This window comes from Pteronotus mesoamericanus, unplaced genomic scaffold (assembly GCF_021234165.1).
Source record: "Pteronotus mesoamericanus isolate MK-2021 breed Mesoamerican mustached bat unplaced genomic scaffold, CSHL_Meso_final contig_52, whole genome shotgun sequence".
Classification (NCBI taxonomy): Eukaryota; Metazoa; Chordata; class Mammalia; order Chiroptera; family Mormoopidae; genus Pteronotus; species Pteronotus mesoamericanus.
In genome coordinates, this window is record NW_026555189.1 from 9,219,492 (window position 1) to 9,232,091 (window position 12,600).

General features: G+C 48.6%; 1 protein-coding gene across 4 annotated transcripts; it reads left to right on the forward strand.

Annotated features, from left to right (window-relative positions):
• The first annotated feature begins 315 nt into the window (after positions 1–315).
• On the forward strand, positions 316–11,153 carry ATXN1L (ataxin 1 like). 4 transcript variants are annotated; one of them, XM_054579225.1, is made up of 4 exons: positions 316–439; positions 2,328–2,395; positions 2,500–2,831; positions 3,562–11,153. In XM_054579225.1, the coding sequence occupies exon 4, from the start codon at positions 3,678–3,680 to the stop codon at positions 5,742–5,744; it is 2,067 nt and encodes a 688-aa protein (XP_054435200.1). In that variant the 5' UTR covers positions 316–439; positions 2,328–2,395; positions 2,500–2,831; positions 3,562–3,677; the 3' UTR covers positions 5,745–11,153. The 4 variants fall into 4 exon arrangements, with proteins under 4 accessions (XP_054435200.1, XP_054435202.1, XP_054435201.1 ...); XM_054579227.1 differs by having other exon boundaries at positions 2,500–2,610; positions 3,559–11,153; XM_054579226.1 differs by having other exon boundaries at positions 2,500–2,610.
• The last annotated feature ends 1,447 nt before the right edge of the window (positions 11,154–12,600 follow it).

A 12,600-nucleotide genomic window follows, 5' to 3' on the forward strand; every position in this document is an offset into this window, starting at 1 on the left:
CAAACGGGGCCCAGGAAGTCCCGGCAATGAGGGTCGCCGGCGGCCATGCCCCAGGGCTCTGTTCAGGAACCCCTAGAATTTCCCGGAGCAGAAAGACTGCGGGGTCATTGAGAGGTCAAGGTGAGGGGGCCCGGCCAAGTCCTATTCACGTGACCCCACCCCAGGAGGAGGATTTTATTTTCTCCTCCGAGCGGGCGTCTCCCTGGTGGCCAACCACCCCTCCACTGCAGGGTACACCAGGGCGTCACTCTCCAGCCCCGGAGTGACGACATCTCCCCGCGCCGGGGGCGGGACGCGCCTTACGCCATCTCCGGGCGTCCGATTCGGGGGTGGGGGTGCTGGGTGTGGGGCGGCTCCGGGGCCGGGGATGGCGGCGGCCGCGGTTGCGGCGGCTCCGGGACAAGCGGGAGGAGCCCGAAGAACACCGTGAGATGGGCCGGTGAGTGTCGCAGTGAGTGGGGGTCAACTGGCCGCCCTCACTGAGGCCAAGCAGGCCTGGGTTCAGAGCTCCGGAGGAAGTGGCCCCCCGGACCCCGTTGCCCCCTCGAACGGTGGACCGAGGGAGCGAGAGGCCGCGCCTAGACCCCCGCTCACTTTCCTCTGACCCAGGCCAGAGGGCGGCCTCGGGCTCCGGCGACCCCGCGGCTGTGTCTCCGCTGGCCGAGGTGTCCGAGTTCTTGGGGCGGGAAGGGGCCCCCAAACAAGGAAGCATCATCTGCGGACCCTAGCTTCTGCCCCTCTGCTTGAAGGATCAACCCCCCCGCCCCCACCCTCTAAATGCTGAATTCCCAATTTCGAGCCCTATCCTTTTTGGAGCAAGGATTGCGGCATCAGAAGAAACCAGAACCCCTAGTATCTTCCGACCTCCTCTCTGGCGGGCGCACCTCTCGCCTTCACCGAATTCTGATCTCTGGCAGGGTTCAGCCTTTTGATTCCTTGGTTCTGCTAGCAGCTTTGGCAGCTCCCTGGAACAGCCCCTCTTCCCCGTTAGCCCGGTTGGGGTAGCAAGCTACGCCTTTCCTTTTGAAACCCTCATTGAGCCCCTCCAGAGGCTGAGGTTTCAGGTTCCGAAATGTGTTTTTGCGTTGTGGGAATCTGGTACACAGGCTTGGCTCTTTGTTATCTTTCCGCAGACCTTTTGCCTCTTTTAGTCCCTTTATTAGCTTGTGTTTGGCTAACCCCTCAGTGACCTCGAGGCAGGTTTTCTTTAATGTTTTAGTTGCAGGGAACAAGAATCATTTTAGGATTGAAGATGGAACCCCAATTTTTGTTGGGAATGAAGGAGAAAGCTAACTGCCTTTCAGTTGCTGGAAGTACCAGCAAAGAAGGGATACACGACTTGTGCTCGTTGTGTAATTTGTGTTTATGGAACTAGAAACGTATCTTTCCACCTTGTTATCCTCTTTCATCACCTTTTTGTGTACATCTGCACCTTGCCAATCTTAAGAGATAAATGTTGCCTTTAGTTTGGTTTGAGGCTTGCAGTGTTCTGTGGAATTTGGACAGGACAATAGGTAGCTTCTTAGAGTACTGATCAGCACTGCTTTCTCTCTTTTCAGAGATTAAGACTGTTCTTCAGTGCTTGATGTTTCTGGCACATGTGGATTCAGATATTGACAGTTTAGCACGAGTTTTGTTTCCCATTGTTAGCTACTTGAGGACCAAGACAGTGTTTTTATTTTCTGTCTTACCTGATTCAGCACTCAGTACAAAGTTGTCACTCACAAAATTTTACACACAGGAGACCTTTTTTCCACCCTGAAAATCTGTTACTAAGGCTTCCCCTTGAGTAACTCCCCCTTGACCTCTTTTTCTGCCCCAGAAACATAAATAATTGTTCTTTTTCCTCTAGTGCCGCTTTTCTCATTTAAGTAACCTCCACAACTGTGTTTTCATCAGCCCTGAATAAAAGTGAAATCTGTGAAGTTCATTTTTCCTGCTTCTCATTGTTCATATGGGAACAATGTTGAGTCTTTCACTTTTATTTGTGCATTTACTAGAAATTGGGATTGGAAGTAAAGTTAACCTTTGGGAAATAGGTACAGGTAGAGAGTGAAGAATAAGAAGTTAAAGAAAACAATGAGGTTTGACATGGAAAAATTTTCCCAGGGCTGTTTTCCTACCAATAAGAGCGTAAGAGATAGATTTTTCTCTGTTTAACTGCCTGGACACTCTGGATATATGTGCTGTTACCTCTAGAGAAGAGAACAAAATAGGGACTCGTGTACTTTAATGTCTTTGTGGCTTTGGAATTACTTTTCTTGATGACCTGGAGAAGGGTCAGAGGCAAGGCTCCTGTTTACTTTATCTCTATGTCTGTCTTTTAGGCTCCCACGCCAGCCGGAAGGATATTGCTTCTTACTGCAGCTGCTCAGAAGCACCCCTGAAAGCTCAGGTAATACAGGCGCTTTGGATACCTTGTTGTTTAAAAAAAAAAAAAAAATCTGGAATTCAATAGTGGAAAACAGAACAGAGTGTAATATAGAAATCTCTTTTCAGATCCAAAGAACTGGAGCCTGATTGGAAGAAATAGGTGACAAAGTTCATATGCATTGAAGTGTTCAGACCAAAAAGATACTTTATGACAATGGACAAAAGCATGTATGAAAGGTGACAACAAGAGAAAGGGGAGAACTTTCTTACTAATTATACAGACCTAAGATAGTAACAAACAGGCATGTTTGGAGGAATGGAATCAAAATTTTAGGAAGTGGTGCCTAAAGCAGACCTACTGTGGAAAAGGAACCATTGACAAAGCAAAAGGAAAAAAGGGAATGAGTGAAGAAGGCAAATTGAAGGTGGTCAATGAGAAGAAAAGAAGTCTACGTGAGGTCAGAAGAGTTTTGTTGCTCCTTGGGGAGTAGGAGAAACAACTAAATTGTAGAACACTGGTAAAATCCTCTCCCCACAGAGCCCAGACTTGAATGTAGTATTTCACAGGGTAAAGAAGATACTAACGTTCCTAACAGGTTTAGGGAGCAAGGTTTATAAAAATAGGATACAAGCAGACCTGAGGACTTATTGACACCTGGGTCCTTGAGGTAGTGGTGATAAGAGGCAGAGGAAGACAAGAATTTAACCAGGCCTGGGGTGGGGGGACTAGGGATAGGTGAGATCATAGCCCAAATTAGGCTGGGGAAAGGAAGTGAGGATGAGGTCATATGTTTAGGAAAGAAGATAGCACTGTCGTCTTTGGTGGCAAAAGGAGAAAGGGAGAAAGAGCCAGCAGCAAAGACCATGTATTCAAAGCCTTTGGGAAAAGGCTGAGAATAATCATAGGCACAACTAGTTATGAAGCTGTTGGTCTCTCTGGGTTTGTTTATGCATTGTTGAATGCTTGTCCTTGTAGCTCTGTGGTTTTGTAACTCTCTGTCATATATATCCTAGGCCGAATGAGGAGGGTAGCATCCTTGTCTGCCCCTCTCTCATACCTCTTTTTTTTGTTGTTTTCCAACACTCCCCTTTGTTACATCTTCCTATATGGGCACAGTTCCTACTATTTCCTTTGATTTGGTTCACCCCTAGGTTACTTTTCTTTGCCTCTGATTTGTTCCCTAGCAGATGTGGGCGCCCCAGCCAGCAGCAGAGAGGGTTCAGGGGAGCCACAGAGAAGCCCCTTCTGATGCCCCAAGGAGCAAGCCAACCCCTTCCAGGCTCCAGGAACACCACAGAGCAATATGAAACCTGTTCATGAGAGGAGTCAGGAATGCCTTCCACCAAAGAAACGAGACCTCCCCGTGACCAGCGAGGATATGGGGAGAACTACCAGCTGCTCAACTAACCACACACCCTCCAGTGATGTCTCTGAATGGTCCCGAGGGCTTGTGGTGGCAGGACAGAGCCAGGCAGGAGCCAGAGTCAGCCTGGGGGGTGATGGAGCCGAGGCCATCACTGGTCTGACGGTGGACCAGTATGGCATGCTGTATAAGGTGGCTGTGCCGCCTGCCACCTTCTCCCCGACTGGCCTCCCATCTGTGGTGAACATGAGCCCCTTGCCCCCCACATTTAACGTAGCATCTTCATTGATTCAACATCCAGGAATCCACTATCCTCCAATCCACTATGCTCAGCTCCCATCCACCTCCCTGCAGTTTATTGGGTCTCCTTATAGCCTTCCTTATGCTGTGCCACCTAACTTCCTACCGAGTCCCCTCCTTTCCCCTTCTGCCAACCTTGCCACTTCCCATCTTCCACACTTTGTGCCATATGCCTCGCTCCTGGCAGAAGGAGCCACTCCTCCTCCCCAGGCTTCGTCCCCGGCCCACTCATTCAACAAAACCCCCTCTGCCACCTCCCCACCTGGGCAGTTGCCACATCATTCCAGTACTCAGCCGCTGGACCTTGCTCCAGGCCGGATGCCCATTTATTATCAGATGTCCAGGCTACCTGCTGGGTACACCTTGCATGAAACCCCTCCAACTTGTGCCAGCCCAGTTCTTACCCCTCAGGAGGGCCAGCCTGCTCTGGAAGCAGCCCCTGCCAATGGACAGAGACAACAAGAGCGAAATTTAGTAAGACGGGAAAGTGAAGCCCTTGACTCTCCCAACAGCAAGGGCAATGGCCAGGGACTGGTGCCCATGGTCGAATGTGTGGTGGATGGACAATTGTTTTCAGGTTCTCAGACTGCACGGGTGGAGGTGGCGGTGCCGGCACACCGAGGGACCCCAGACACCGACCTCGAGGTCCAGCAGGTGGTTGGCACTTTAGCTTCTCAGGACTATCGTGTGGTGGCAGCTCAGAGGAAAGATGAGCCCAGCCCCCTCAACCTGTCCCATCATCCCCCTGACCATCAGGGCGAGGGGCGAGGGTCAGCCCGGAACCCAGCAGAGATGGCCGAGAAAAACCAGGCCCGAGGGTTCTACCCTCAATCCCATCAGGAACCAGTGAAACATAGACCTTTACCCAAAGCAATGGTTGTAGCCAATGGCAACCTGGTGCCCACTGGAACTGACCCAGGCCTGCTGCCCATGGGCTCGGAGATCCTGCTAGCGTCAAGTGTGGACACGCAGGCCAGAGCCATCTTCCCAGACAAGGAGCCAACGCCACCCCCCATTACCTCCTCCCACTTGCCCTCCCATTTCATGAAAGGCGCCATCATCCAGCTGGCTACGGGGGAGCTGAAGCGGGTGGAGGACCTGCAGACCCAGGACTTTGTGCGCAGTGCCGAAGTGAGCGGGGGGCTGAAGATTGACTCTAGCACAGTCGTGGACATTCAGGAGAGCCAGTGGCCTGGATTTGTCATGCTGCATTTCGTGGTTGGTGAGCAGCAGAGCAAAGTGAGCATCGAGGTGCCCCCCGAGCACCCCTTTTTTGTATATGGTCAGGGTTGGTCCTCTTGCAGCCCTGGGCGGACTGCACAGCTCTTCTCTTTGCCCTGCCATCGACTACAGGTGGGAGATGTCTGCATCTCTATCAGTTTACAGAGCTTGAACAGTAACTCGGTTTCTCAGGCCAGCTGTGCCCCCCCCGGCCAGTTGGGCACCTCCCGTGAAAGGCCTGAGAGGACAGTCTTGGGACCCAGAGAGCAATGTGACAGTGAGGGGAAGAGCCAGCCGTCAGGTGAGGGCTCCCAAATGGTAGAGCCCTCGCAGCCAGAGCCTGGTGCTCAGGCCTGCTGGCCAGCTCCAAGCTTCCAAAGATACAGCATGCAAGGGGAGGAGGCACGGGCTGCGCTGCTCCGTCCCTCTTTCATTCCGCAGGAGGTAAAGCTGTCCATCGAAGGGCGTTCCAATGCAGGAAAATGAACCTCTCTCCCAAACCCGACGGGGGCTTTACTCCAGAGCTGGGCCCCACCGTGAGCAGGCAGAGGATTTGCACATGCCGAGCAAGGAATGGCTCTCTTGGCAGTGAGATCTGAGGGGGGTGGGGGGGAAGAGGAGGCATGAAGGCAGCCTCCCAAGGCAGGGTCTGTTGCTCATTACCCTGTGGCATTCTTTCAGGACAGCCCCAGAGGATGCTGTGATGGGGAGCAGCAGGCCTGGGCCAAGGAAGGAAGGGGGTACATGCAGGATAAGAGACATTCCAAATATCAGGGCCTCCCTGTTCTTTCCTCCCCATCCCTAGCTCCTGCAAGGGGAAAGTCAGGCTTCGGGAGCAGGTGGCAGAGGGAGGGAGCAAAGAAAGAGCCAAAAAAGATGATACACAGCTTATAGTAGCGGTTCAACTGTCTGAAGTTTTTTTTTTTTCTTTCTTTTTTGTGGTGGAAGGGCAGGAGCCCCATGGTTGGAATAAGAGGGTTCCCACCCAGAACTCTTCTTTTGAGAGCTGTGCACTTTAAAGGGTAATTTTGTTACACAGATGTCTGTGGCTGGTTTGTGGGGGAGGAGCATTCATCTACAGGACTCTGGTTGATCCTGCTTCAGCCCTTTTCCATTTCTCACCATTCGTCCCACAAGCTTCTAGCACCGGGAGAGAAGCCCCTCCAGGGTTCAGAGTGAAGAACTGTTTTGGTGGGGACCGTCAGGGGACTTTGGGAGAAAGACCTTATGGCCAGGCTGACCAGGCTCTGTGCGTGGCTTCTGGAAAGGAAGCTGACATAACAAAGCTGCTCCTGCCCAGCATGCCAGACCTGCTTCGAAATTATGCTGAATCTATAGTTGGTAATGGTGACTTTTGAAAGAACCAGTGGACCCTTTCCCCAGGCCCTGCATTCCTCTGTCTGTCTGTGTTGTGCCTAAGTGCCTGCGTGGCTCCTGTCCTGTTGCCCTAACCCCCTGCATGGTTTTTTGACCTGGGCCTAATTTGTAGCTGCTCTGTCTTTCCCCTTCTGCAAAATTGGTTTTGTCCACTCTGACCAAGACCTCTAGTTTTTGGTGTGCTGGGGTCTTTCTGGTTTCCCTTTCAGTTACAGTCTCTGTTTCTATAAACTCAGAAAGAATCATGTCCCCTCCTCTGCAGCTGAACAGTTTTGTGGAGAAACAAGAAGGGAAATGTGCCCTGGGTCAGGGCAGACACACCTGGCTGGGGGGTGCCCATCCTGGTGTTTGTATACAGCTCCTCCCATCTTAATTCCCCTTCCTCTCCCAGCTGTCCCCTTCCACAGCCAGCTCTAAGGTTCTGGGATAGTCTTGATAACATTTCAATACCTTAAGTTGCCTAGATTTTGTGGTGGAGTATTCCTCTGCAAAGAGTATTTTCAATCTTAGTTGCATTTGCTTCCCTATGTCTTAAGCCCACATTTTTTCCCCCCACAACTTTTAGCATCAGCTCAGACTGTGGTATTCTACTGGGTATTGAGAATTAGGCTCCCCCACCAGCTTTCAGGTGGGTGGGTGGGTTTTTTGTTTGTTTCTCAGGAGTCTTTAGACTCTTGAAGTAACTCAGGGTATTGTCCACCCAACTCTGGTGAGGCTTCTCCCAGGGCATGATCCTGGCATTTCCTTTAGAAATGTGCTTGGACTGGCCAGCGCCTGGCCTGTCATCAGGAGGCTCAATCCTCTGAGGTTGATCTCTGCTCTGTCAAAGACTTTAGGCAAGTCTTGTGACCTCTCACTCTCACTTCCTCCCCAGCTGCCAAATGGGGATAAATAATCTTACCTACCTCCTGGGGGGAGGGGGAGTCCTGAGAATGGAGTCATTCTTAGTGTTCAGGTGCTAAAGGTTGTTCTCCTAGGGAACAAAGTGGCTGAAACTGGCTTGTTTGTTACAAGTCCTACACTCCACTGTTTCATTCCTTGAGAGCAGTTACCTGGCCAGCCAGCTTTTGGAGCCTCATCCAAAGGAAGCTGCTGACCTGACTGCAAGTACTTAAGTCTTTGGTTCACCTCAGAACCAAACACCAACCCTGTCTGGTGAATGAACACAGCCTTGTACTCATTGGGGATCTTGCCCTGTCTCCCATTCTCTCTGAATGCTGCTTGCTTTGGTTTCTTTCCCGCGGCGGGGGCCTGTGGAGCTGCGTTCTGAGGAATCCTCACAGATACGATGGCCCTTAGAGAAGGCCTCCTCTCTGGCTGTTTTATGAGCAACTCATTCCTAGGGGTTATTATTTGCATGGGTTTCTCAAAAACATCCTTATAGGAAGGCTCATCAACTGAATATAGGGACATGCACACAGTAGACACTCAAGAAGTGTCCACCAGGGACACGAACTGAGCTTCCTCCTTGTGGGAGCAAATCTATATCTAACCAGATACAGTTCAACTAGTTTAAATCAAATAACCCTCTATGACCCAGTCTGGTCACTTCCACTTAATCTTGGAAAGAGAAAGTCTTGTGCACCTTGGCAAGTCGGGTCCCAACCTGCCTGCTGCTGTTTCTCTTCTGCCTCTTGCTGGGAAAGCAATGCCAGCAGCTCCCCTGATACTGTGCCATGCATATGTAATATATTAATACTTGATTTTGCTGAGCTGCAGAAGTGTCTTTTGTAAAGTATGGTCTCCCAGAAAAAGAAGCCGTGTGCTCTAAATCATCATCAGAGCTGTGGCATTCCCCTTGCCTTTTCCCTCTGGTTCAGTCTTTCTTCCAGGAATGAAAAGTAAGAGTGACCTGTGGTGCATTCTTCCTTAGAGGAATTTCATAAGTTTGCAAGAGACCTAAGAGTGGTTTTGAGAGAGTGAGCATTTTAGTCGGAAGCTGTCAGCTTTTAGGGGAATGGGCAATTGAAGGAGGCCAGAACCAGTCCCTTGTCAGTGGTTGGCCATTCCCAGAGCTTAGGGATAGAAAGGAGGACTCCCAATGTTAGCACTAAACAGAAATAACAATACCACTTTGAGAGTAGGGGAAGCAGGTAAAGGGTGGGTAATACATCCATGTCTTGGGTCATTGTTCCTATCAAGGGTAGTGTGCATGGGGGTGGGGAGGGTGGCAGCCTAGGGAAGCGGGGCTTGGAAGTTCAGAGCTGAGCACTCATACCTATGGGGAGGGGCCCCAGTGGATCTGGACTGACCCTTCTACACTCTTGGTCCCAGTTGGTCAGAACACCAGGGCTTTGGTTTGTGCTGCTTTGCCACTGCTGCTGTCTGCTCACTGTCCTGCCTGCTGCCCTTTATAGCTCCCTGTCCTTCCCTGTCTCTGGCCATGTAGATGAAATCCAGGCATCCTTTTCATTCTCACCTGTGCAAGTGTTACTTTATAGCAAAGTCAAGGGAAATAGGAATTGTATGAGTTGCTGCTGGTGGGCGGGTGAATCCAAAGGGATATGGTTTTAGTGCTTGTTGGGAGCCCTTGAGCTCCAGATACCTGAGTGTCTTGAGGGAGAAACAAGCCGGTCCTACTAGTGGGTGTTTTGTGTGTATTAATGTCTTTCCTTTGTGGTATCTTGTATCCGTGTTTTTAAAAATAAATGACAGGGAACCAGGTTAGGGTAGTGTCAGCATCCCAGGGAAGTTCATCTGGCTCCAGTTATGTGGATTCTGGTCTGGGGTTGGGAAAGGGTTTGAAGTTTGACTGAAATAGCCCCTCAGTGGGGTTTAGTTTTATTTTTACCAGTGGGCATCATAGGAGATGCACAGGTTGGTGGTATTATTTAAACTTGCAACAGGCAGGCATATTGAAGGGTTGAGTGATCACACTGGAGATGAAGTGTGGACATGTGTTGACTGGGGAAGGGCCTGGGTCCATTGAAGTAGAGATAACCTGATTAATTGGCCATGGGAGATTAGGTCACAGTCTTAAAAGCAAAGTAAATAGGGCAGAGGCCAAGTTTTAGGGAGACTTCTTGGCTTCCTAGAGCTAAGTTTACTAAACCACACTGAAGCTACAATACTTTCCAGATGGGAAAAAGTGTACACTACAGTTGAAGAGCTGAACTGTGCTGAGTTGGATGTTGACCAGAAACCTATTAGTCCTTTGCTGGGAAGCCTTCACTCTCCAAGCTTTCCTGGAGTAGAGAAGGCCTCCTATATTATGCAATAATAAAATAAGCATGTGGGTCCTTGCAGCTGTCAGTTGCTCTTTCAACTCTAGGATCATTCTTTGGACCAGGAAGCCTTCTGGTCTGGGCCGAGGATGACATGGGCCCTTGAGATGCTAGAGTTGACTGCGCTCTCTCCTCACCTGCAGACTATGCACAGTGCCTGGGGCAGACGGAGGAAAGGGGGTGTGGTGAGCCCTGCTGAACCTCCCCAGCAGGAACAGTAGTAATAAATGCACTTTTCACACTAAGTTTTCTTTATTATTTCTGTTAAGCCTAGATTCTCCCTCGGTAGATTGCAAACTCAAAAGTCTGTGTGGTCCCATTCTAACTGCAAATGCACAGCAGTGAAGGTGGTCCCAAATTGGGTTCCTGTCTGCAGTGTGTGTGTGGCAGCAGCCCACGTGCCTTTACCTATTGTCAAACTTGCAAGCGTTTATTTCTGTCTTTACGACTGTCATGGGGACTGAGGTTCATCAGAGAGAGCGTGAGCCGATGATGCAGTGGTTTTACACCCGCTCCCTGGACAGGGAGTTTGCACGTAGTTGTGAGATGTGAGTGGTCAGTGCATTGCTGGTATTGCTGAAGGCAGGGTTCATCTCTCATTGGCTTGATGCTCACATTTGAGTCTTGTGTTGGGGGAGAGACTGACTGTTTTTGTGACAAACTTGAAGTATTAAAAATAAGGCTGTCCCCTACAAGCTCCTTAGTCACACATAGGATCCCTGTAGCCAAAACAGTCTATGTTCCAGCTGCAGAGAGCAGACCGCTCTCAGCTTGCACAGCACCTTAGGGGAGGGAAACATGGGTAGGGAATGGGGTGGAGAAAGAAGGATGGGAATGTCATCCAGTTGGTTTTAGGGTCCCGAGGAATCGAGAAGGTTGGCACTGGGGAGGTCTGGATGGATCTGATTGGTGTAGGAGTTCCCTGTAGATAAATTACTGACCCCCAACTACCATCCCAAGTATGTAATGGCTGAATTAATATGTAATCAACTGCATTGTATCTAAAGCCTTAGAACTAGTCAGGTGCTCCCCCGACCCACACCATTTCTTACCCTCTAATCCTACCTGATCTTTAACAAAGCATTAATAATTCTAAGGATAATCTCTATTTTGTTGTGCTTTTTTGTAACTGTTTTAAATAAATCAATTTGTACTGTATATTTGTATTTTTGTGAGATCCTTTTTGCTGTTTTACCATTTTAAGTCTCTGTACTTGGCTACACACAGATTGTATTTTTATTGTTAATGCTCTTCTTATGGATACCTGCATTTAACTTGTGGACTATGTAAACAATATATATCAATATCTATATATCTATATATCTATCTATATAAACTACTAGCTTTTCCTTTTGGTGTTTGCGCCTTTTTCCTATCCCAGCCTTAGATGGTCATTGGGTGGGGGACAGAAGCCCTCTGTGGGCGAGCTTGCAATAGAGAGCATGTGGTACCTATGTTCGTGTGGTGGACTCTAGGTAGATTATGAGAGCTAGTCCTGGAGCATGCTCTGCACAGTTTGTTGCTGTGTATTTCAGAGACCCAGAAGTCTACTTGCAGGCTTAGATACTAGCATAGTCAATCAAAAGGACCTGTAGATGTCTTCATTGGTGGCCTTGTCTCCCATTTTTCTTCCCTCAGGAATACTGTCAGAAATTGCTGAAATAAGTCAGTTCCAATGATAGTTACTGCTTCTGACTCAGAAAGCTTGCCACTCAGGTACAAGATAACACTTATTGAGCTATGTTCTACGAACTATCCTAAGTACATTATATACTAACAATCATTTGTTGCTAGTAGTAGTATTTATATTTTATGGGTGGAAAAACCAAGATGGAGGTCAAATAACTTGCCAGGGGTAACACAGCTATTAGATAGCAGTGCAGAATTTTAAATCCAGGCATCTAACTCCTGAGTCTGTTACCTTACAGTTCTGAAAGCTAAATGAAGTAAATGTAAAGTGCTCAGAATAGTCTTTGACACGTAGTGAGTGCACAACCATTTTAAAAGATCCCGGGTAAGCCTTCAGTAAGGAGCTCTGTGAGAGAAAGGCATTTGATTTAATTACTTTCTTTTAAATGTCCAGTAGTTCATAATAAGCTTAGTGAAATTTTTGTATTTTTCAGAACAGAAATATTTCAGCCTCCCTGGAAGAAATTAACCCTTGTTTGGTGGTTGGGGATGGGGATCAGGTAACACTATTAAATAACCTTGAACCAATAAAGGTCAGAGAAGAGCCCAAGTTTCCTTGTTATGATATTGGAAGAGGTCCACATTTCTGGCATAGTTATTTTTCTGGCTACAACTTAACTAGGCCACTTCCTCCTGGACCTCAAGATCTATAATTATCTAAACTGTACACAACCTTTGGTGCAGGCTAAGGAAAGTTCTGTGCTTGTTCTGTGCCATCACAGAAGCTTTTTGGAAATGACCTCAGCCCTTGTCTCCTCCACAGTTTGGCAGCCATACAAACTGTCAGAGTAGTCATTTCGCACTAGCCTTCACCACTATTGACTTGATCTCTCATATCACCTTAACTCTGGATTATCCTACTTTGGCTCTGGGAAGTAAGTAAGAAGATGAATTACCTCTTCTCTCAAACATGAGTTCCTTGGTTCTGTGGACCTTAATATTGTAGCTATTTCTATGAACATATTCCTAAGTGCAGCTGTCTGCTTTCTGGGATAGAATTTTAAAAATTCGGTAAATTGAATTTTGCTGGGAAAAGTAGCCAGCACCTAAAT